The 23,094-nt window shown below is 34.7% G+C and overlaps 2 protein-coding genes across 10 annotated transcripts in view; one reads left to right on the top strand and one right to left on the bottom strand.

Annotated features, from left to right (window-relative positions):
• Window positions 1–8,062, bottom strand: part of CARF (calcium responsive transcription factor) — a 101,898-nt gene extending 93,836 nt beyond the window's left edge. For 3 of the 5 annotated variants that reach the window (XR_013173000.1, XR_013173001.1, XM_077154768.1), the window contains exon 1: window positions 7,733–8,061. The gene's annotated coding sequence lies outside the window, so the exon portion shown is untranslated. Of the gene's footprint in view, window positions 1–7,732 lie in introns of all 5 variants that reach the window. The other 2 variants (XM_077154771.1, XM_077154770.1) reach the window with 2 other exon arrangements.
• Window positions 7,528–23,094, top strand: part of WDR12 (WD repeat domain 12) — a 30,569-nt gene continuing 15,002 nt past the window's right edge. The window contains exons 1-7 of one of the 5 annotated variants that reach the window (XM_077154777.1): window positions 7,528–7,544; window positions 8,525–8,647; window positions 17,338–17,432; window positions 19,721–19,815; window positions 20,598–20,704; window positions 21,609–21,724; window positions 22,423–22,577. In XM_077154777.1, coding sequence (XP_077010892.1) covers window positions 8,607–8,647; window positions 17,338–17,432; window positions 19,721–19,815; window positions 20,598–20,704; window positions 21,609–21,724; window positions 22,423–22,577 — 609 coding nt within the window. In that variant the 5' untranslated portion in view covers window positions 7,528–7,544; window positions 8,525–8,606. The other 4 variants (XM_077154776.1, XM_077154775.1, XM_077154778.1 and 1 more) reach the window with 4 other exon arrangements.

The following is a 23,094-nucleotide window of genomic DNA, read 5'->3' as shown; positions in this document are numbered from 1 at the left end:
AAAAAGTGCTGGTGATAATGCAGAGAAATAGGAACATTTGCACATTGCTGGAGGATTGAAAAATGGTGCAGCTGTCAGGAAAACAGTTTGACAGTTCTCTAAAAGTTAAACACAGAACTAGTATATGACTTGGCATTCCTAATTCTAGGAATATACCAAAAGAAATGCAAGAGCAAGGACTTGAACAGATATTTGCATACCAATGATCATGGCAGTGTTATTTACAACAGCCAAAAGGTGGAAGCAATCCAAGTATCCATCAGTAGATGAATGGATAAACAAAATGTGGTATATACACACAATGGAATATGATTCAGCTTTAAAAAGGAATGTACTTCTGTGCATGTACCATGTATATACATGCCACTACATGGATGAACTCTGAGGACATCATGTTGAGTGAAATTAGTCAGATACAAAGGGACACATACTGCATGGTTCCATTTATATAAAATAGCCAGAATGCAAACACATGGCAAAAGAAAATAGAGTACAGGTTATCAGGGACCAGGAAACAGATGAAATGGGAAGTTAATACATAATGGGTATAGGGTTTCTGTTTGGGGTGATGGGAAAATTCTGATAATAGATGGTGGTGAGGGTAGTATAACATTGTGAATGTGCTTAATCCCATATGCTTGGGAGTGGTTAAGATGGGAGAGTTTATAATACACACACACATATATATGTATATACATATATAGAGATTTTTAATTGTTTTTACAATTTAAAAAAGAGCAACTATAAACAATGACAAATGCAATACATGATTCTGGGCTGAATTTAACAATGTAGGATAAATGGTTCATAAGGACATTATTGGAACATATGAAAACCCTGGAATAGATGCTGAAACTTTTTATCAATGTCAAAGTCCTTGAACTCGATAACTGTGCTTAAATTGATTACATAAGGGAGCGTTCTTGTTCTGCGGAATTATTATGTGTTCAAGGAGCATGACATATACAACCTACTCTCAAATATTTAGGAAATTGATAGGTAACTAGATACACACAGATGAATGGATGACAAATGGACAAACAGACTAAAATGGATGGATTGAATGACACAGCAAACATGGCAAAATTGTAAAACTGGTATATTGGAGTATGGGTTTTGCATTATTTTGCAACTGTTACGTAAGTTTGAAATTATGTCAAAATTAAAAGTTAAATAAATACAAGATCTTTTATATAAAGTCTTATTTTTTTCAAAATTTCCAAATATCTAGACCAACCAAAGAAATATAGTTGAGTTGCTATGAGCAAGACAGTCAGATAAAAAAAAGAAAATAAAAGGAATATTTTATTTGGTACTTTTCTAACAGAAATTCTTCCTAACAATAACAAATTACTTTAGTCAGAAAATAAAGGCCAAAATGCAACTCAATGTGGAGAACAAGTTAAGACTATAACTTTGGTTGACTAAGTATAATATAAACCTCCTTCAAAAGCACAACAGCTAAAAATATGACATTTTTAGGAAAAAAAATCTGATGAAAGATATGTATCATCTGTGCAATGAAAAGTGTAAACCAATGCTAGAAGAAATTAAAGAATACCTAAAAAATGGAAATATATACCGTGTTTATGGAATAGAAGACTCAATATTGTATATTTTATATAATCCCAATTGGCTTTTTTTGAAATTGACAAGCTGATTCTAAAATTCAAGTGGAAATGCAGAAGTCTTAGACTACCCAAAACAACTCTGAAAAAGAACAAAGATGGAGAGCTTACACTATTTGATTCAACACTTACTATTAAGTAATCAAGATAGTGCAATATTAGTGTAAAGATAGACAAATAGATCAATGGAGCAGAATACAGTCCAGAAATAGACCCAGATATATATAAAGCCAACTGCTTTTTGATCAAATGTCAAGGCTATTATTATCACCACTTTACAGAAAAGGAAACTGAGGTTCATTGACAAGCTTATAAGATTAACATTTATTGAACACTTACTATGTATAAGGCACTGTGCTAAAAAAGTATTTTATATAGCATAGTCATTTTATTTAATCCTTTTGATAAACTTGTAACTTAATTACTTACTCCAATTTACATATGAAGAAATAAACTCAGCCAAGATAAGTAACTTCCCCAAGATTACAAATATTGTTAGTTGCTGAGCCAGGACTAATGTGTTGATATCAAAGCCTATATTACTAACCACAATTCTTTCAAGATAAAAATAATTCTTTCAAGTCAAAAAGCTCCCTTCTTTCATTAGTCAAACAATCCCTAGTTTAAAAGACATTTTTGTTTGGATAGGTAATTATAACAAATAAAATACAGGTGCGAAAAGAAACTTTTTGTTCATTTTTATTCTTAAATTTTCCAGGCTGAAATTTAATTAGATGTAGTCTCTAACATTCAAAATGTACTCTGTAGGGCACTGCAATGGTGGCTCAGGGGCAGAATTCTCGCTTGTCATGCCGGAGACCCGGTTCGATTCCAGGTGCCTGCCCATGCCAAAAAATAAAAACCAAAAACACTCTGGTAAACAATCTAAGTATATCTGACCCCACCCAATAACTAAAGCTCTCTCTGTGCACACATTGCAGCCACTGAGAAAACATTCTGTAGGATCGATTTACAAGTGAAGTCAGGGAAGGAATCGTAAAAAATGCAAATAGTTTAGAACTAAAAAAACTTATTCCCAGTTTTCTAATAGGTGCCTTGACCCCACTACAAGTTATCCCTACCGACCTAAATATTTTTTTCCTACTTTATTTACTTATCCTATCTGAAATTTCATCAATGAAATTTTCATTGGCATTAATAAGCATTATCTCTTAATGAAAAAATATTCCTGGGATAGTATCATGAATTTGTGTAAATTTATACAAAGATAGCTTTCTTCCTTTAAGATGAGTCAAGACAGTACAGAGGGAATAAAAAGTTTAATTTGGAGGTGAGAAAGCAAGTATACTTAGGTTCAGAGCACTTAGATGGATTCAGCAGGCCTGTGCTAGATGCAGCAGTGAAGAAAGGCAGTATGAAGGCACTAGGGAGATGTGTCTTACTAAAGGCACAGTAATGTTGGAAACTGTGACAGGGATTGTCATGTTGAGAAAGGAAGACTACCAAACATAAACTATCAGTTTTAGAATTTTGTCTAAATTAAGATCCGGCAAAGGAAGAAAGATAACTTCTATTTCTACTGTCTTTGGAGACAAAAGTTTTCTTTCAGAACATACTACAGTGTATCTATATTGTGGGTTAAATAAGCTTTTGGTGGTTACATTAGGAAAATACTATTTAAAGTTGTTCCTATATGGAAAAGTGGATTTTAATAATGGACTATTGACCTAATCCACTTTTGAATTGGGCATTAAAAGTATATTTTTAAATTGTAGACACCTTTTATTTAAAATAATTTGAATGCAATAAGAAGTATTTCTCCTTCTCCCCCTTCCTTCTAACAATCTGCATTACCTTTTTCAATCCTCTCAAATACAGGGTTACTTAAAATACCGAATTTTCCCACCTATCTTCAATAGCAAGTACGTGTTTTATAAATGCTATAAACGAGCCTTACTTTCATGCACCCTTTGTCGAAGTGTAGATTTTAAGAATATACATGATAATATTAAACACCTAGGTATAAAATATTCTAGCTGGTATCCATAAACAGCAAAAAGTGCAATTTGAATTTTTCATTAACATGTAATAGAAAGGACAATAGTTAATTTTTATGGAGCTGTTACTTTCTTTAGCTAAATATCAAATTATTATCTTCAAGCAGAGACTCAAATTTAAATTCCAGGACTCAAACATTCTACTACCCCCCAGAATGCCCTTTTTTGTCCACTGAAAGTTCTTCCTTTTTGGGAGCACTAAGTCATGATAGTTGTAGCTTGCTTCATTTATGTCAAAGCTATACTTATGTCTTCACAGTAGCCATTTCTCTGTAATGAGAAGGTATTCAATGTATAGTTTATTTTTCTACACATAAAGAAAATCACCAGATTTCACTATGCAGGTTTTATTATAAAACAGTCATTACTAGTTTGGCATAGTAGAACCATCACCAGACTCAGCGAAGAAATCTAAAAACTAGGACTGACTTTACAGATAACTCAGTGTCCTGGCCTGAGGACATCCTAAAATTACGTATTTAGATTAGAGTTTTGTTTCAAAGCTTACCTTCTTTATCGACCACAGAAACAAAGACCTCCATAGCGAATTACATTTTTCTCAATGTAAATATTTACTACCAGAGCATCTTTTGAAGTCACAAGAAGTTTGAAAATAAAGACCTCCTCTCTCCCCCACCCTCCAACAACAACAACAACAACAAAATCATGGAATAGATTTGACAAGCTTATTGCTTAAGCAAGAAGAATTGGGATTGGAAAAATAGAATAGAAAGAAAGGTGTTAAATATGGAGGCTACAGTTAATTATTTAACACTCAAAGGCATTAAATTTTGCTGGAAAATTATTTCCAAGAATGTTTCTTATCTTATTATGAAAGTGGATTTATCATTTATCAAAAGCAAAGTTTTCTTGATAAATGACAAATTTAAAAAATACTGTAAGACCAGAAATTGTTATTTATAGGGAGGAAGGGTTTTTTTAATTGTTTATACAAAGTGAATGTGTTGCAGAGGGGAAGAAACTATTCAGGCTGAAGTCACTTACTTGCTGGTCTATTTTTACTTTATTCCACAGCAATTCTATTTGTTCCAAGCTTTAGAAATAATTTCTCAGCTTAAATTTCTAAAAAGTCTACCTTAACATCTGATTATGCTGCTGTTTCCTTATTGACTTTTGTGTTGATTAAAATGTATCTGTTAAAGCAAATAATCTGAGAAAAAAAGCCCCAAACAGGATAGCACATATAGAATGAAGCCACTTGAAGTTTAGACTTTCTCTTGATTCCAGCACATTGATTAGTCTCTCAAAATTAAAAGGATCTCTGAATCTTTTCAATATCAGTGTCAAAGCTTACTAAATTTAGAGATATTGCCCACAAGTACTTTAGAAAATAAAATTCCCTCATCTTTTAGAGAAAGGTGAATGACAATGTTCTTGTTATGATTTATACAAAATCGCTATGAATCAGTAGTAGAAAAATTAAATCAAGACTCCTTATTCGCAAATATTTTAACAGAGTAATTTATTTTTTAAAGATGGGTTTGGAAAAGTTGTAGTATGTTAAACCAACATCAAAATTTGAAAAGTATGCAAACATATATAAACAATAACCTACTTTAACATTTCAGATAGCATGAAAAAATTCAAGGCTGGTGTTCACAATGTCTCTTTTCTTTTTTCTAAGTAAGGGATGCCCTTCCTCTAAGCATCCCTGTAAACTTGTTTTTTTCACCCATTTCTTAATCTGTACATATGTAACTCTTTTTACCTCTTTGCCCTTTGAGAGTTTTACAAATTACTTCATTTAATCCTCACAATAACTCTAAGGTAGATATCATCATTTTCATTTTACAGATAAGAGAACCAAAGTTGTCAAGTAACTTGTTTAAGATCACAGAAAGCATTAGAGATAGATTTCAAACCAGGTAGGAAAAAAAAATCAGGATGCTAAAGACCACACATAGTCCTTATATCATACCACACTATGCCATTACACACAGAAGACAAACCAACCAACCATATAATAAAGATAAATGTATTTTACAAGCCAGACATCTGCAGTTCTGCAGATGACAGTTTATCTTCATGAGGCTCACAGTAAATGAATTCTGAAGGAAATTATTAAGAACCAAAAGCTTGCAGTTATTGCTGTATCAGCTCAAGGAAAACACTCAAAGTAAAAGCTCTAAATATCCTAGGTATTGTTTGAAGGCAACCCAAAAGAGAGCACACAAGTCACCATTGTGAAAAATACAAAAACATCACACTGGGTCTTCAGTTATCTTGGAACCCTTACTAATACAACTCTTCCTTAACTAAGAGTTTCAGTCAAATGAAAAATACAATTTTAGTGTATCCAACGTTTCTGCTTTACAAATTGCAGTTTTATCTTATTAAGTATATATTCAGCTTCTGTATCATACTGGTCATATTTTTCAGTTCGAATTCAGATCAAACTATATTATATTTAAATATCAGGTATCACGTTTTCTTATTTTGATAAATTTAAATTAATGATAGTGAAAAAATTAACCTGTTGATTAACTATACTATTTTTTGAAAATATTTTAACTAATTATTATCAATAAAAATATATCTGAAACAAAGCCTAATTGAAAATTATTTCAGGTTCTATGAATTTTAAATCAGCTAATTCTGTTGTAATTAAAAAATCATTTATGACTAAAGGAGAATGTGTAAAACTGGCAAATTTCTTACCACTTCTACCAAATTGAAAAAAATATGGATTCAATGGCAAGATTTCAATTAAGAAAGTGTTTCAAGCTTCTGCTGCCTGGATTTGTTTGTTTAAAATCCTCACCCTTAAAACAGGCTTAAATGACCAGTTTCTATCAGAAAGCTCAATCCTAAGAAGTGATTTCCTTGGACTTCACAGAGGTTTTCTCATTTTATTCCTCGAACAATGTAACGTAACTATTCTCCCTTATTTAAGTTCATGGTGGCAAAACTTTTTGTTAGACTGACATCTAAACGATAATGACAGTAATAATAGTTAACATTTATTGGAGTCTCCCTTTATGGCATTTCAGTTGACCAAAGAGTGGCACAGAGGCTAAATAAGTAGCTGAAGCAGGGTTCGAATCCAGACATTCTGGTTCCAGGGGCCAACATTCTAAAAAATGTAGGTAAACTGAACACAGTTCTAGTCTGTCACTGCTCTCTGATAAAGTATTTTTGTCTTATAACTGTTTAAATCATTTCTCATTTTCTATAATTGATGTAAGTATTAGGCGTTACTTAACTGTAGTACGTCTTTAAGCAACGTAAAAAAATGCTTTAGTTGCTTTCACCTGCACACATACCGCTCTGGCCACAAATTTTGCAATCCAATTGTTGCCTTATTCTAAACGACTGTCTCTTGAAGTTCCCCCTCTTGGAACTTTTCTGGCGAACGCCTTATAAAGTGACTTTGGGATGTGGATAGTATTTCTCCATCCATTCTACTTCTCTCAGAAAAAAACTAAATTCAATCAGAGTAATTCTCAGGGTCACTGAGAACAAGGCCTTTCGGTAACTTCAAATAAAAAAATAAAAAAGGGGGAGAGAGTATTTGGGAAGATGTCTTTCCCCTTCTAAACACATGATATAAAGGGGCCCAGAAAGGGGAAAAAAACAACCCGAAAAGCGGGGCGGGGCACGCCGTGAGGGATCACCCACTGGTGCTCCCGACCAAAGGATCCTTCTCCGCGACAGTGGCGGCTTCAGGCTTACAACCCTCTTCAAGAATCCTAACATCCTCCTCCTCCTCCAGCGGGACTCCCCAGGGGCCAACGAGCCTCCTTCTGGGCCCAGGACAGTAGAACCCGCCATGTTGGACCCCCAATAGGCGCCGAGGAAGAGCGCGCAGGGTGCGCCAAGCGCCCGGGAACTGAGGGGGCGGGGGCCGGCCGTTGTTAGAGCCCGGACGGGTCAGGAGGTGATGGAAGGGGGCAGGAGGAAGAAAGGGGGGTTGGGAGGTGGCGTCTGGTCCGTCAGAGCAGACAGCTTTGCCAAACCTTCGATTCCCCCAGCCCCCCTCCCGCCGAGAAGGCTACAGGGCGAAGAGGGAAGTCCATAAAGCGCCGGAGCAGAGGGGGAAAAAAATTCAAAACGAGTCTACTCAACCTCGTCTTGGTTCCGAGGCCCCGCCATGGAGACCAGAACAAGGCGCAGGCGCACACCTCCAGGAACAAGCAGGGCAGTTCCATGAGATAAGACCCCAATCGGCCACCATTATCAATGTCTCTCTTGATTAGTTCTTTTTCCGAATTCCCGCCCCTCACCTGGATCTAAAACCCGAAGCTAGAGGCGCGGCCCAGGAAAAATTTCGGGAGAGTGAAGTGCTGGTTGGGAATACGCGTGAGAAAGGTTGCCGGACAAGGCTTTAGCCAATCAAATCTGAAGGCTGATAGAATTTAATAACTATCTGGTTGGGAGTCGGAAGAAATCCATGCAAATCAGATATGTCTTTTGCTTAGTAGCAAAAAAAAAAAAAAAAAGAAAAGACTACAATTCCCAGAGATCAAAGCGTCTGAGAAGCATTACTTTCTGGGGGTTGTGGTATCTAGAAACCGTGTTTGAAGTATCGAGTCAGAGAACAGCATCTTGAAAATGTTAAAAAACAAAAGAACAGATTTGAATCTGGGCTTTCGCTATCTTTCTAATAGATTAAGACCTAATTATATTAAAAATAATCCAGACGTGATGAAAGGGACGCGCCGCCTTTAAGACTAGGCTTTATTAATCAATGATTTCTAAATCTAGCGATAGGTAGTTGATGTTTGTGGGCTGAGCTTCCGGGTAAGAGTGGCCTCATGGGGCTATCTGCGGCGCAGACCCGAGCAAAGAAAGTGGAAGCCAGACTTCGATAGCAGTTTCTCTCTTACCTGTACGATCTAATTTTTCCTCTTTTTGTAGTTCCAAGAGACTAAAGGGCCAGTTCTTTGACCATTACCCCGTACGTTTCTGTTGGGCAAGTCTCGTGCGTACTCATCCCGCCATGGCTCAGCTTCAGACACGTTTCTACACCGACAACAAGAAGTAAGCGTCCTCATTTCTCTCCTTTCCTTTTCTAGTCCTGACTTTGCAGCTTCCTGGTTGTCTTTGTTATCAATTCACGTTCCCCGCCTCCCTCCCCTCCTCTTTTTTTGACTCTTCGTTTAAGTCTGTTTTCCTCTCAAGTGGAAGCGGTCTCTTGTGAGGATTTCTCTGGGACTGGCCGGCCGTCCTCCGATATCACCTCCTTTCTGCCCAGCAACACGGACTCTGTCTGATTTTAATTGTGAATATGGAGGGGCCTGAAGGTTTCCTTCCTCAATAAAGAACGCCGTATATAGGTAATTTTAACAGTGAAAAATGGCTTGGAAGCTTAAAAAGAGATTGATGGGCCATGTGGTTACAGGCTTATAGTGGTGTTTAACCTCTTCCAAAAATACATTTTCTTTTGACGGACCAGGCTAGAAAATAGAGCTCTGAATAGAGGGTTGATAGAACTGGCATTTGATAAGTATATGGAGCCAATTTGGGTATACGTTTGTGCATTTATATATAGTGCAAACATTTTTACCAAATTATTTGCCTTGTTCGAAATGCCCACTCCTATGAAAACCTTAGCTTTTCTTTAAGATTTAGCTCAAATTCTCTTTTTACAGTCTTTCTCCGCCGTTTTAGGCCAAGCAGTTTCTCAGATTCGAAGTCTTATATCACCTAATGTCAGTTCGAGCGACCCAAGCGCCTGCAACTCTCACTGCGCCTGTGATTTTCATAAAAATCATAGTTATTTCTTCAGCTAGTTTCTCGGCTAATAATAACACTACTTATTAATGTAGTAGTAAACGGAGTTCTGCAGTGATTACAGAGTAAAGTTCATTTAATTAATGGGACTTTCAAATATGATTTTTAAGTTGCATAGCTGAAAATTGCTCAGGTCTCATATGAAACCCCAGTTATGCAGCCTTGTGATGATGTTTATTGCACTATTAATAACTTTTCTTTGTGTTTGCCTGTTTTTTTTTTTTTAACTGTGTTGTAAATTCCTTGAGAGCAGGGACTATATATCAAGCTTCTTGGTTTATCTGGGCCATTCATTCAACAAATATGAAGAGCTTCTGGTGCTAATGATTAACAATCAGTAAATATTTGTTTCATTAACAACATGTCAGATATAAGCTGGAAAACCCTTACCTGAGTGAAGATTATACCTTTAATTTTGTCTTTATAGCTTTATGAATTGATCTGGTAAATCATATTCATTCCTCTTATATTGTTGCTTACTGTGTACATAAATTGTTTTATCAGTGCACATGAATAATATATATGTATGTTACATACTTAGTCTGCTTCTCAAAAAATGTGGTAATGCTATAGTAAAAATACTACTATATTTTTTTTGTAATAGCCCCCAAGTTTTATTCCATTGATTAAAACAGTTTAAGCACACAAAATCAACTTAGCTGTCACATATCATCTGAAAGGTAATCTTGTTACAATGTACTTGTGGCTTAATTTAAAAATAAAATAAAAATTTTCCTGTTTGTAGAAGTAATGCATGAGCATTGTAGAAAACATGAAAAATACAGAAAATTTTACAAAACAGTCATCCAATGAAAACCAGTAACACTTTGGTCTACCTAGCCTTTTTTCCTATAGATTTTTTTTTTTGCATGGGCAGGCACCAGAAATTGAACCCCGGTCTCTGGCATGGCAGGTGAGAACCTGCCTGAGCTACTGTGGCCCGCCCTTCCTATAGAATTTTAAACATTTGAGAGCACACTGTATGTAAAGTACGGTGATGTTCTTCTATTCAATATTAAATATAAGTATTTCCCATATTTTTATTATTATTTTTATTTTTAAATACTTTTATTGAGAAATTTTCACATACATACAGTCCATCTGTAGTATACACAAACACTGTATTTTTTTATTTAATTTTTTTGAAGGGTTTTTTCTTAAACTCACTTTGGTCTGTTTATTAAACTTCATCATCATTCTTTTGTGTGGTTTTGTTTTAGGTTGGTGTTTGCCTGATATATCTTTTTCTTTTTCTTTTCATCTTTACTCTGTCATTTTGGTTTTTTTTTTTTAACTCATTTTGTTTTAAATGTGTTTCTTGTAAGCAGCATATGTGTATGTGTGTATGCATAACAAAGATTTTATCTCATTGAATACTTTTGCATTTAAAGTAATTGTTTAGTTTGCTAATGCTGCTGAATGCAGTATACCAAAAATGGGTTGACTTTTATAAAGGGTATTTATTAAGTCACAAGTTTACAGTTCTGCGGCCATAAAAATGTCCACATTAAGGCATTGAGAGGAAAATACTTTAAAGAGAGGGTGATGGTGTCCAGAACACCCCTGCCAGCTGGGAAGGCATGCGGCTAGCATCACCTGGTCCTTTGGCCTCTGGTTTTAAACAACTTCCCTGCAGGCATTTTGTTTCTGCACCTGCAGAGATCTCTGTCTGTGTCAGCTCTGACCTTTTTCCAAAATGGTTCCCTCTTAAAGGACTCCAGTAAGGGAATTGAATGGGCAGAGGTACAGCTTCATGGAAACAACTTAATCAAAAGGTCCCACCCACAATTAGATGAGTCATATCTCCATGGAAACCACCTCATCGAAGTGTTCCACCCATAATTGGGTGGGTCACATCACCATGGAAATAACCTAATTGAAAGGTCCCACCCTAAACAATAAGTTTGCCTCCACAAGATTAGATTGGGAAACAGAACTTGGCTTTTCTGGGAGTATATAACAGTTTCAAACCAGCACAGTGATAAGGGCTATATATAGGTTTAACTCTGCCATTTTAATATTTTCCATTTGCATAATGTGTTCTTTTTTAATCTCATTTCTGAACTATTCTTGGGTTTCTTAAGTACTATTTTTAATTACATTTTTCTTCCTTCTTAGTTTGGAAGTTAAATATATATTTTTAATATACTCATCCTAATAATTTCATCATGTTTCCATTAATCATCTCATGGTCTAAGTTAATTGCTACTTTTAATCATTTTGACAATCAGAAGACCTTATGACCCTTATATTGTGCTTATCTAGTTTTATTTTCTGCTGTTTTGTACTTTAATCCTGTACTAATTTTAAAATCTCAGGAGTTGGTATTATTTTTTATATAGTTGATATTATTCTAGATTTACTCATTTATTATTCTTTTTCTCTCCATGTCTTATTATAAAATATATATACAAAAAAGCAATACATTTCAAAGGAGTACTTATAACTCCGTTATAGAACGGAGTTCAGAGTTTGGTATGGGTTACTACTCCATAATTTTAGGTTTTTACTTCTAGCTGCTCCAAGATACTTGAGACCAAAAGAAATATCAATATAATGCTTCAGTAGCCTTACTGATTTGTTAAATTCTAACTTCTCTGTTATAATTCCTCCTTCCCCTTTGGTCCTTCTTCTGTTGTTTATGGATATTTGGGTTATGCCCATTTTAACTTTTTTCATGTTGAGAAGGAGTGTCAACAATATAGGATAGGGGGATAGAACTAGTTGATGTTTATGGAGAGACTGGCCCCTCTGGGTTTCAGGACCTATCTGGCCTAGGAACTTATCTTGAGCTTGTAGGTTTCTGGAAGGTAATCTTAGTACATGAAACTTTTTTAGAATTTCAGATATAGCCCTAGATGTTCTTTAGGGTTAACAGGAATAATTTTGGTTGGGTTTTGGCAAAACTTGGGTAATTAGCACTATCCAGCTGAAGCTTGAATGAGAGGAGCCTCCAGAATAGCCTCTGGACTCTATTTGAACTCTCCTAGCCACTGATACCTTATTTTTGTTACAATTCTTTCCCCCCTTTTGGCCAGGAAGGCGTTGTTGATCCCACAGTGCCAGGACCAGGTTCATTCCTGGGAGTCATGTCCCACGTTGCCAGGGAGACTTTTCCTGGATGACATGTCCTATGGAGTGGAGAGGGTAATGATTTTATTTGCAGAGTTGGGCTTAGAGATGTCACATCTGAGCAATAAAAGAGATTTTCTGGAAGTGACTTTTAGGCATTACTATAGGTAGGCTTAACTTCTCCATTACAGGAATGCACTTCACAAAGGCAAGCCTCCTGATCAGGGGCTTGGCTTATTGGTTTGGGAGTCCCTAGTATTTGAGATAGTATCAGGGCTTTCCCTGGTTGTAAAGCTTAATAGTTGCATGTTTTTTCTCCCACATTTCAAGAGGCTTTGCCAATACTTTTGAATTAACTGCCCAACATACTCTGGGATATGTCTGGGTATTACCTTAAGTATACAAAATTATAAGCCCTCATTTTCGTTTTGGGCCCCATGTGTTTACATTGTTTAAAAGAGCTATCCAGACAGGCCAAGTTAGAGTATGTACTACAGAAAATTTAGGTTTTGGTGACAAAGTAAACCTGTCTTCCTTTAGTCTCATACAGTAGATGATGTTCTAAAATACAGACAATGTCATCCTTACCCCTGTATTCTGATTTACCTTAGTCCTGACCAGATCAACCTTGTTTTTATCTCTAATTGAGGTCTGATCTCTTTTTCAGTTTCTTTTACAGTTGTTGTATGTAACAATGCTGACTTTCAGAGCTGCAGAACTCCAACTCTGAGTCTTAGGTGTCATTACAGGTTTTTGTCTCCATTAAAAAAAAAATAGCTAAAAGGATTTTTTTATTACAGAGGTTGTATATTTACAGAACAATTGAGCATAAAATATAGAATTCCCCTATACCATCCTATTATTATTCCATTGGTGTAGTACTGTTCCAGCCCAGCTCTTGGAGCACTTGGGTCAGAGCAGCTCTAATACCAAAGAACACGTCAGGCATGGAGTTAGACATGAATTTTATTAGGACTTACAAACAGGAGAATATTCTTCCTGATGGCAGCCAGTTGGGAAATAGAAGTCAATGCACCACAATAGGGTGGGGAGTGCAAGGGACAGCTTATAAGGGTATAGGACAAAGACATTCCATAGGGTGTGAGAACAGAGTTTCAAAGGGTCTTGTGATACAGGGGTCTGGAGGTTTGTTATCAGAATTGATCAAGGGAGGGGAGTTTTTATGCTTTATTTATCATGCCATCTGTATATACTATCCCCCCCTCCCCCAGGAAGTCTGATGACCTTTCATTTCTGTCCTGGTCATGGTAGGCAGTTACCTGTGTTAACTTATTCTCAACATGGAGAAGGGCCCAGATCCTGTTGTCCACAGCTACATTTGTTACAATTAATGAAAGAACATTTTTATGAATGTACTATTTATTTTTTTATTTAAAACATACAAACATGAACATTCTTACCATATGATCATTTCATTCTGGTGTATAATCAGCAACTCAGTATTATCACATGGTTGTATATTCATCACATGATCATTTCTTAGAACATTTGCAACAATTCAGAAAAAGAAAAAAGAAAAAACTCATACATACCATACCCCTTACCCCTCCCTCTCATTGACTGCTAGTATTTCCATCTGCCTAATGTGTTTTAGCCTTTGTTTCCCCTATTTTTTTTCTGTACTCTTTACCACTCCCTTTCATTGATCACTAGCATTTCAATCTACTAAATTTATTTTAACATTTTTCCTCCTATTATTTATTTATTTTAAATCCATACGTTTTACTCTTCTGTCCATACCGTAGATAAAAGGAGCATCATACACAAGGTTTTCACAATCACACAGTCACATTGCGAAAGTTATAACATCTTCAAGAAACATGGGTACTGGAGCTCTCCATTTTCAGGCACTTCCCTCCAGCCTCTCCAAGATACGTTAATTAAAAGTGATATCTATGTAATGTGTAAGAATAACCTCCAGGGTAATCTCTTGACTCTGTTTGAAATCTCTCAGCCATTGATACTTTATTTTGTCTCATTTCTCTCTTCCCCCTCTTGGTCGAGAAAGTTTTCTCAATCCCTTGATGCTGAGTCCTAGCTCATTCTAAGATTTCTGTCCCACGTTGCCAGAAAGGTTTACGCATCTGAGAGTTGTGTCCCATGTAGAGGGGGGAGGGCTGTGAGTTTGCTTGTCACGTTGACTGAGAGAGAGAGGCCACATCTGAGCAACAAAAGAGGTTCTCTAATCCCCCTTTGCAGGGATAAGTTTCATATGAACAAACCCCAAAATTGAGGGCTTGGCCTATTGCTTTGATTGTCCCCACTGCTTGTGAGAATATCAGGAATTCTCCACACAAGAAAGTTGAATTTTCCCCCTTTCTCACTATTCCCCTAAGGGGACTTTGCAAATACTTCTTTATTCACTGTTCAAATCACTCTGGGATTTATTGGGGCATCACTCCGGACAAACTTATAAAATCTCATGTCCTACTCAAGGTTCCATGTATGGTGTTCAGTTAAACTCTCCACATAAGTTACATTAGGAAATGCACCAGTCAAAATATAAATTTTGTACCAACTAAACACTGAACATTTTTATAAATATACTATTAACTATAGTCCATGGTTTAACTTAGGGTTCACTGTTTGTATAGTGCAGTTCCATGGTTATATTTTTTAAAATTTTATTCTAGTAACACATATATAACATATCACCCCATTTAACTACAACCAGATATATTTTTCAGTGCTGTTAATTATATTCACGAGGCTTGTTCCCATCACCACCATCCATTACCAAAACATTTCCCTTGTTCCAAATAGGAACTCTGTACATTTTTGGGGGGAACTCTGTACATTTTAAGCCTTTACTCCCCATTCCCTATAATTGAGATACTTGTTGATTCATAGGACTTATAAGATGTTGAGATTATAGACTATTGTATTTTAACTTCCTGACATAGACTTCATATGCATATGAATTAATATATCTCACCTCAGCCCCACCACCCCACCCCTGCACTCCTAAATAACTGCTTAATGTTAACCTAAATAACTGCTTAATTTTTCAGCCTGTTAAATATATGCCTAGCCTTACTTAGCAGCCTCAGCATCACTTGGGAGCTTGTTAGAGGAAGCAGAATTTCAGATTCTACGGCAGAACTACTGAATTAGAATCCACACTCCTCAGTTATTTGAGTGCACTTTAAGTTTGAGAAGCAATTCGGTAGATTGTGGCAAAACACATTTATTGTAGCATATCTTGATAAACCCTCCAGATAGCACTTAACATCTTTTAAATCTTTTCTATTCCTGATTACAGCCTTAATTTGGGTCTCACAGAGATGTTTTCTTTTTCTTTTTCTTTTTTTTGGCAATAGCTTTCTTGAGATAATTCACATACCATGCACTTCAACCACTAAAAATTATAGAATTCAGTGTTTTTTTTAGTATATTCACAGAGTTCTACAACCATCACTACAGTCGATTGTAGAACATTTTTATCACCCTAAAAAAGAACTTTATACCCTCTAGTTATCACTCCCAACCACCTCCCCCCCAACTCCTCCAGCCCAGGTAACTGCTAATCTACTTTCTTTCTTTATGGATTTGGACATTTTATGTAAGTGGAATCATATAATATGTGGGGGTTTTTTGTGTATGTCTTTCTCTCACTTAGCATAATCTTTCAAGGTTCATCCATGATGTGGCATGTGTCAGTACTTCATTCTTTTTTATGACTAATATTCTATTGCATGAATATATAACATTTTGTTTATCTGTTTATCAGTTGGTGGATATTTGGGTTGTTTCCATCTTTTGACTGTTACAGTGCTGCTGTAAACATTTATATGCAAGTTTTTGTCTAGACATACTGTATCATTTCTTTTGTTTATGCTCCTAGGAATAGAATTGCTGGGCAAATAGTAACTCTCTTTAACTTTTTAAGGAACTGCCAGACCGTTATACAAAGCAATGCGCGATTTTATATTCCCACTAGCAATGTATGAGGGTTCAGGGTTTTCCATATCCTCCCTAAACTTGTCATTACCTGTCTTTGTTACAGCAGCACAGTTGTGTGAAATGATATCTTATGGTTTTTTGATGTTTTCATGGACTTACTGGTTATTATTTGTATATCCTTTTTGGATAAATTTCAGCTCCTTTGTTTTTTAATATTTTTATTGAGTTCTAAGTGTTCTCTATATATTCTAGATACAGGTTGCTTTTCAGATATGTGATTTGCAAATGTTTTCTCCCATTCAATCTTATAAGAGACTCCTAACCTGCCAATCTCCATGGTACTGTCAGAAAAATTTAACTAAATAAAATTCGGATGATGTTATTCCTTAAATTGGATTGCTACAATGGTTCCTTATTTGCATAAGAAAAGAAGTAAAACCTCTTTCATCTCTTTAGGCTATCTTTGGTCACTGACTGCTTATAGCAAAATCAAACTTTCTGGAATGGTTTACATGGGCAACTTCTTCCCTAGTTACAGCTTTGCTACTTTCCCTGCTTGAGTACATTCCCTCTTCTGCCTATACCTACTCCCACCAGGCGAAAACTTGCTTTATTAGATGCAGCTTTAGAGTTGCTTTTGTACATCTTTTCAGGCCCTGCTTCACCCAGCATCCTTTTCTTTATTCGAAATGACCTATTGTTTCTTTGTGTCCCCATTTATATATAACATGACATTGTTCTTGTATAGCTCTATTGTAATTTCTGTAATTACCAGACTATCTCTTTCTGAGGACAACAAACGTTTCTTAATTTTTGTTCACCCCATGTAGCAGAATGTGTGGCATGGAGTAGGTACCTAATAAATGCTTGTTAAATGAAAAAATATACATTTGTTAAAATATCTGTAGAATTGATCTTAACATATCATTTCCTTTTTATAGATATGCAGTAGATGACGTTCCCTTCTCAATTCCTGCTGCCTCTGAAATTGCTGACCTTAGTAATATCATCAATAAATTGCTGGAGGCCAAAAATGGTGGGTATATATACTGTGAGAAGCTAGAAGGGGGCATGATGCCACTAACTACACTAAAAAAATTAGTTTTTTTTTTTTGCCTCATTTAAAAATGCTGTGTAAATTTTGTAACTGTAGAATTTATAAATATACAGATTTTCCTGCTGGAAGATTAAAAATGTTTTGAAAGGAAAGTTTTCAGAAAAAATTTATTTCTGTTTATTCTGCTTTAAGGCAATGGTTATGATTTAAGAATAAAGATTTGGTATAATTGTTATGATTGTAGCAGTCTGGTACAGACTGGCACAAGGGTTTTGTCATCTGGAACTCATTGGCTAGTTAAAACAACATGGGAACAAAATGCCAGTCTTAATATTTGAGCATTTATTTTCTCTAATACCAAAAACATCAGTGTTAATACTGGTATTTCATTTTTTAATTTTTAGAATTCATAAATTAATGGCTAAATACAAAAATTTGTAAACGTGTGAAAATAAAACATTTATAAAGATAAAATATGAAACATATATTATTGTACTAATATAAATTATTAGCCCATAAAATTAAAATGAAAAATGTATGCAAAGCTATAGATGAAACAAGATTGTCCATGGGTTAATAATTATTGAAGTTAGTAGATAGGGGGTTATTATATTATTCTCCTCTTTTTTTTTATATGTTTGAAAATTTTCTGTAATACAATGGTTTAAAAACTAATGAAACATTATATAAAAGAAAATTTAATCAAGAAAAATTGAAAATCCTGTAAACTGATGGTAGAACCTACAGATTTGATTAGATTCCAGGTTTGATCTTTTTTTGGCAAAAATATATACTTCACAGGCAATATTGTCTATTTTTATATTGTATCACATCAGGAAGCATTTAATATCTAGTTGTCTCTCTTAATATGCTAAGAACCATCTTTGGGCTCAGATGTCAGTCTTATTCCATCTACCATCAGCCTTTTATCTAATTAATGATTTTAGAAGTTACTAATAATCACTGTGAAGACATACAGTATTTCATTTGGAGTGCCTAAATGGCAATAGTCTAATTTTATCATTCTTTCTGCTTTATTAGCTGTGAGCCTTCTACAGAAGAGTGTTTGCTCATCAACTATTTGATATGTTGTTTTTAAACTGAAATCTAATCTTGCATTTTAGCTCAAATCAATAACCAAGTTCCTCAGTTTACAGAAAAGACAAACCAATGATACATCTAAAAATTTAGAAAAAATCTGCAACTATGTGGTAACAGTAAACAACTATATACTGATATTGCAAAGCTTTGACTGCAGGAATAAATCTTATTCTGGTCCAAAAACTTTTTTTAACAAGTGCAATATATAAAAGTACCTATACATAAGAATTTGTACACATCATGAAGAAAGTAAAGAGAAAGACTAATAGGAAATGTATTTGAATATCTCTGAATTGAGAACTGTAGCTTGTTAGCAATAAAGAGATTGCTTTAAAAAGTTTTTCACAAACATAATTTCAATATGAAGAAGGGGCAAATACTAGGCATTAGTCTCTAACTCTCACCTCCCCATTCCTCCAAACATCAGTCAAAAGTGCTTTTTAGCATTTTGAAACATCTGCATAAAAGATTCTTCCCCCTAAATGGTGGTTCCATTAACATACTTTGTTTTTGAAACTCACAGTTTATGTTATTTTATTTTCAATTTTTTTTTTTCATGGGTAGACTCTGGGAATCGAACCCGGGTTTCCAGCATGACACGTGAGAACTCTGCCACTGCGCCGCCATTTCCTGCCCTGTCTTTTGATATTAAACAAGTATTAAAACTTTTAATATTTTGACTCTATTTTTTAAGACCTTATATTTTAGAGATATATGCATCTTTAAATGCATACGTGTATTTACAGATAAAATGATATTGTTTCTGAAGATTGCTTTATAATAAACCAGCTGGAAATTGGAGGAAGGAGTGTAGATGATTGTGTATGAATTGATATTTGTCAGAGTAGGTGACGGTGATGGATACATCGAGGTTCATTATATTATTTATAATTTTCTTATGTTTGAAATTTTCCATAGAATAAACAGTTTTTAAAAATAAAAAAAATAATTACCCCAACAAAAATACCAGTATTTCTGTTCTTAAAAATCATATAGTATATGGGAATATGTGGTCTGATTGTGCCATGGAGAAATTCTGGAGAAACTCAGAGGCCACCCTCAGATAATAGAAACCTCTTTATTTTGAGGTTTCTTATATACGTCTGCTAATACCATTTAAACCAGATCTTAAGAGTGATGATAATTTTATTATGTATTTTCTTTAGAGTTCCACAAATATGTGGAATTTGATTTCCTTATCAAGGGCCAGTTTCTGCGAATGCCACTCATCAAACATATGGAATTGGAGAACATCTCATCTGTAAGTTCATATACCTTCTATATTTTACTATATCTGTTATACTATATCTCTTATAATGTTGGTAAAATCCTTTTTAGAATCAGTTATAAATCTATCTTTAGCACTCAGGATTCCTTCATTTACTGTTTTATTCTAGAAATTTGAACTTCAGCTTCTGTATATCCAATTTTGAACACCTTTCCCCCTTCTGAGAATACAGATGAATGAACTTAGAAAGATACCTTTATATTTTGGAAGAACTAGCAAGAAAAATTTATAGCAAATGCATGTAAACTGCTGGTACAGGTGTACAAAATGATTGTGCACATATAACAAAACTTTTGGGTTAGGTTATTTTGATTTATAGGCAATTCTCTTCTTTCTCTAATTTTCAGACTTCCCATAATACTGCTTTTATAATTTAAACTTAAATTTATAATTGCTTTGATCATTTTATAATTTAGAGAGCTTTTTAAATATTCTTCCCCCCTCCACCCTCCCATTTTTAGCATTAGTTTTTTAAAGCCACAGTTCTTAATATTAGTTTTAGCATATTGTTAGTCCAAATAAAGCTTTTGTTTGTTTGTTTGTTTTTGGGTGCATGGTCCAGGAATTGAACCCGGGTCTCTTGCATGGAAGGTGGGCAGCAATAAAGTTTTTGAGTTCTGTATAGTTCCAAATTTATGAGTTATGAAGAGTTCTAATATAAATGGTATATATTAAACTGGGGAATCTTTGAATTCATAATGTGATATCTTAAGACTGTACCACCTGATTGACTTCTGGTTTCTCTCTGTGACTAGGAAGAGGTTGTGGAACTAGAATATGTGGAGAAGTACAGTGCACCTCAGCCAGAGCAATGCATGTTCCACGATGACTGGATCAGTTCTATTAAAGGAGCAGAGGAATGGTATTGCCAAAATAATATGCTTCTGTCTGCTTTCTTATGCTACCACGTCCTTGGTTTTTTAAGTCCACTCTGTAAAAAGTCTTCTCAGATTTCCAGTTCTTTGTAAAAATAATTTAGTGATATAGGTTTGGATGACAATGCCAAACAAAGATTTTTTGAGTTCAGTGTATTAAAAAAGAAGCAGCTTCTATTGATAGGTTTTCTTTTCTGTTTTAAGACTAGAAAGTGACATTTGTCTTTTGAATTAGTCAAGTGACTTGGGACATTTATTTGGTTTGAGTATGAAGCTTTAAAGATTAAAGATATATATTGTTTAGAGGAAAAAAACTTTTAAATCCACAGATGTCTTGGCTTACTACCAGGAATATGCAGATCATACCATATTAGAACATATTAAAGGGCGTACTAGAATTAAGTAAAAAGGTGTGGATGGCTCAGAGCAAATCTCCACTGGCCATACATGTAGTAAAATACCTCAAAAGTGGATCATAGTAGAAGCTTACTTCTTTAATGAATGTCTCCCTGGAATTATTATACATTGTCATATTTTTTCTGGTTTAACTTCAGATGGTTTTACTGTTTTTGTCACGGGTTAAGTACAAAAGGACTGTAAGACTGCATAAGTAATTTGTCTGGCTTTCCTGAGAATTGTAGTATTTATAACTATTATAAGCAATGAAATTCAGGGATTATCAGTTATATTTTTATATTTATAAGGTCAGGAAAAGTCAAGTGTAATATCTTTTGATTTAGTGCATTTTGAAATCTTAATTTTCATAATTAAGGAAGAGCTTAAAAATGTAATTATCAAGGTTTACTTTGTCCTTGCCTTTGAAACAGTTAAATTTTAGAGTATGAAAATGCTTATTTTTTATATTTCATAGGACTTTTTTTCTCTTCATAGGATCTTGGCTGGTTCTTATGATAAAACTTCTCGAATTTGGTCCTTGGAAGGAAAGTCAATAATGACAATTGTGGGACATACAGATGTTGTAAAAGATGTGGCCTGGGTGAAAAAAGGTTAGGGATCTTTGCTTAAATTGATGAGAATCCTGGACAGGGATTTTGAAATAAGCCATTTTCAGTGCTGGAGCAGAATGGGGAGTAGTCTGGAAATGTTTCATGCCATAAGTTATTGTGAGTGTTTTAAAAATTTAGTGTTCTACGGTTAACAAATGTACCACACCAGTACTATGGGTCAGTGTGGGAGAGGTCGGGAACAAGGGGTATCGGAGGATTTGGATTTTATTTTTTATTTTTATTTCCTTTCTGAGGTAGTGAAAATAGTCCAAAATTGATCATGGGGATGTATACACAACAATGTGATGATACTGTGAGCCAGTGATTCTTTACTTCAGATGGTTTGGATGGTGTGTGAGTGTTCTCAATAAAACTGTATTTTAAAAAATTTTAATATTTAGAAGAAAAGGATTATATAAAATATCCATGAAGTTGGTAGAAACAAATCGTTACTAAAATTACATAAGATAGTATACACATTGGAGTTAATATTGAGTATGTTAAAACCTCTTCTATTTGTATTTTTGAAGAATCTTCCCTTTATACCCTTAGTTGGCTTTCTCTTTAATAGCTGGCTATATGAGTACTTTTGTCTTTTATCATCTTAAAAAAAATTCAATTATTTGGCTTTAGAATACAATGTATTTAAAACTTTTGCATTTAATTTATTTCCTTTGCTTATGTTCTCCTTTCTTCAGACAGTTTGTCTTGCTTACTACTGAGTGCATCTATGGATCAGACTATTCTCTTATGGGAGTGGAATGTAGAGAGAAACAAAGTGAAAGCCCTACACTGCTGCAGAGGTCATGCTGGAAGTGTGGAATCTATAGCTGTTGATAGCACCGGTACTAAAGTAAGTAGCTGTTATGTTATTAGCAGTGTGTTAAATTAGAATTTGAGCTTTAGTAAAAAAAATTTTCTGCAAATCCTCATCGTAATTGGCCTAGTTTAAGGATAATTGGTGATAAAAGAATGTGATTTCAAACCAAAAGTAAAAAGTTATTCAATAAGAGATATAGATTCACTTTTTCATTCTGTATGTTTGTGGTTTAGAGCATTATATAAACCACAGAAATGTGAAGAAATCAAATTATCAAGCAATTTATATAATTTTCTGAAGCATAATAATTGACATATTTTTCAGTCCATCAGTTACTCACCATGCTGTCATCTATTGAAAATGCCTAATTGATTATCTAAGCCTTAGCATATACTAGGTTAGTGTTAACGGAGTTTGTTTTATCATCAGTGCTGACCTATTCTTTATCGTGACAAAATGATACATTTTAGTTGAAAGGATACGAACGTAAGGGCAACAACACTACTAATTTATAAGTCTACAAAACCCTCTTAAAATTTAGAAAATTCCT

The sequence above is a fragment of the Tamandua tetradactyla genome, chromosome 3, assembly GCF_023851605.1.
Source record: "Tamandua tetradactyla isolate mTamTet1 chromosome 3, mTamTet1.pri, whole genome shotgun sequence".
Lineage (NCBI taxonomy): Eukaryota > Metazoa > Chordata > Mammalia > Pilosa > Myrmecophagidae > Tamandua > Tamandua tetradactyla.
The sequence above is the reverse complement of the archived record's forward strand: the minus strand, read 5'-3'. Positions and strand labels throughout refer to the sequence as shown.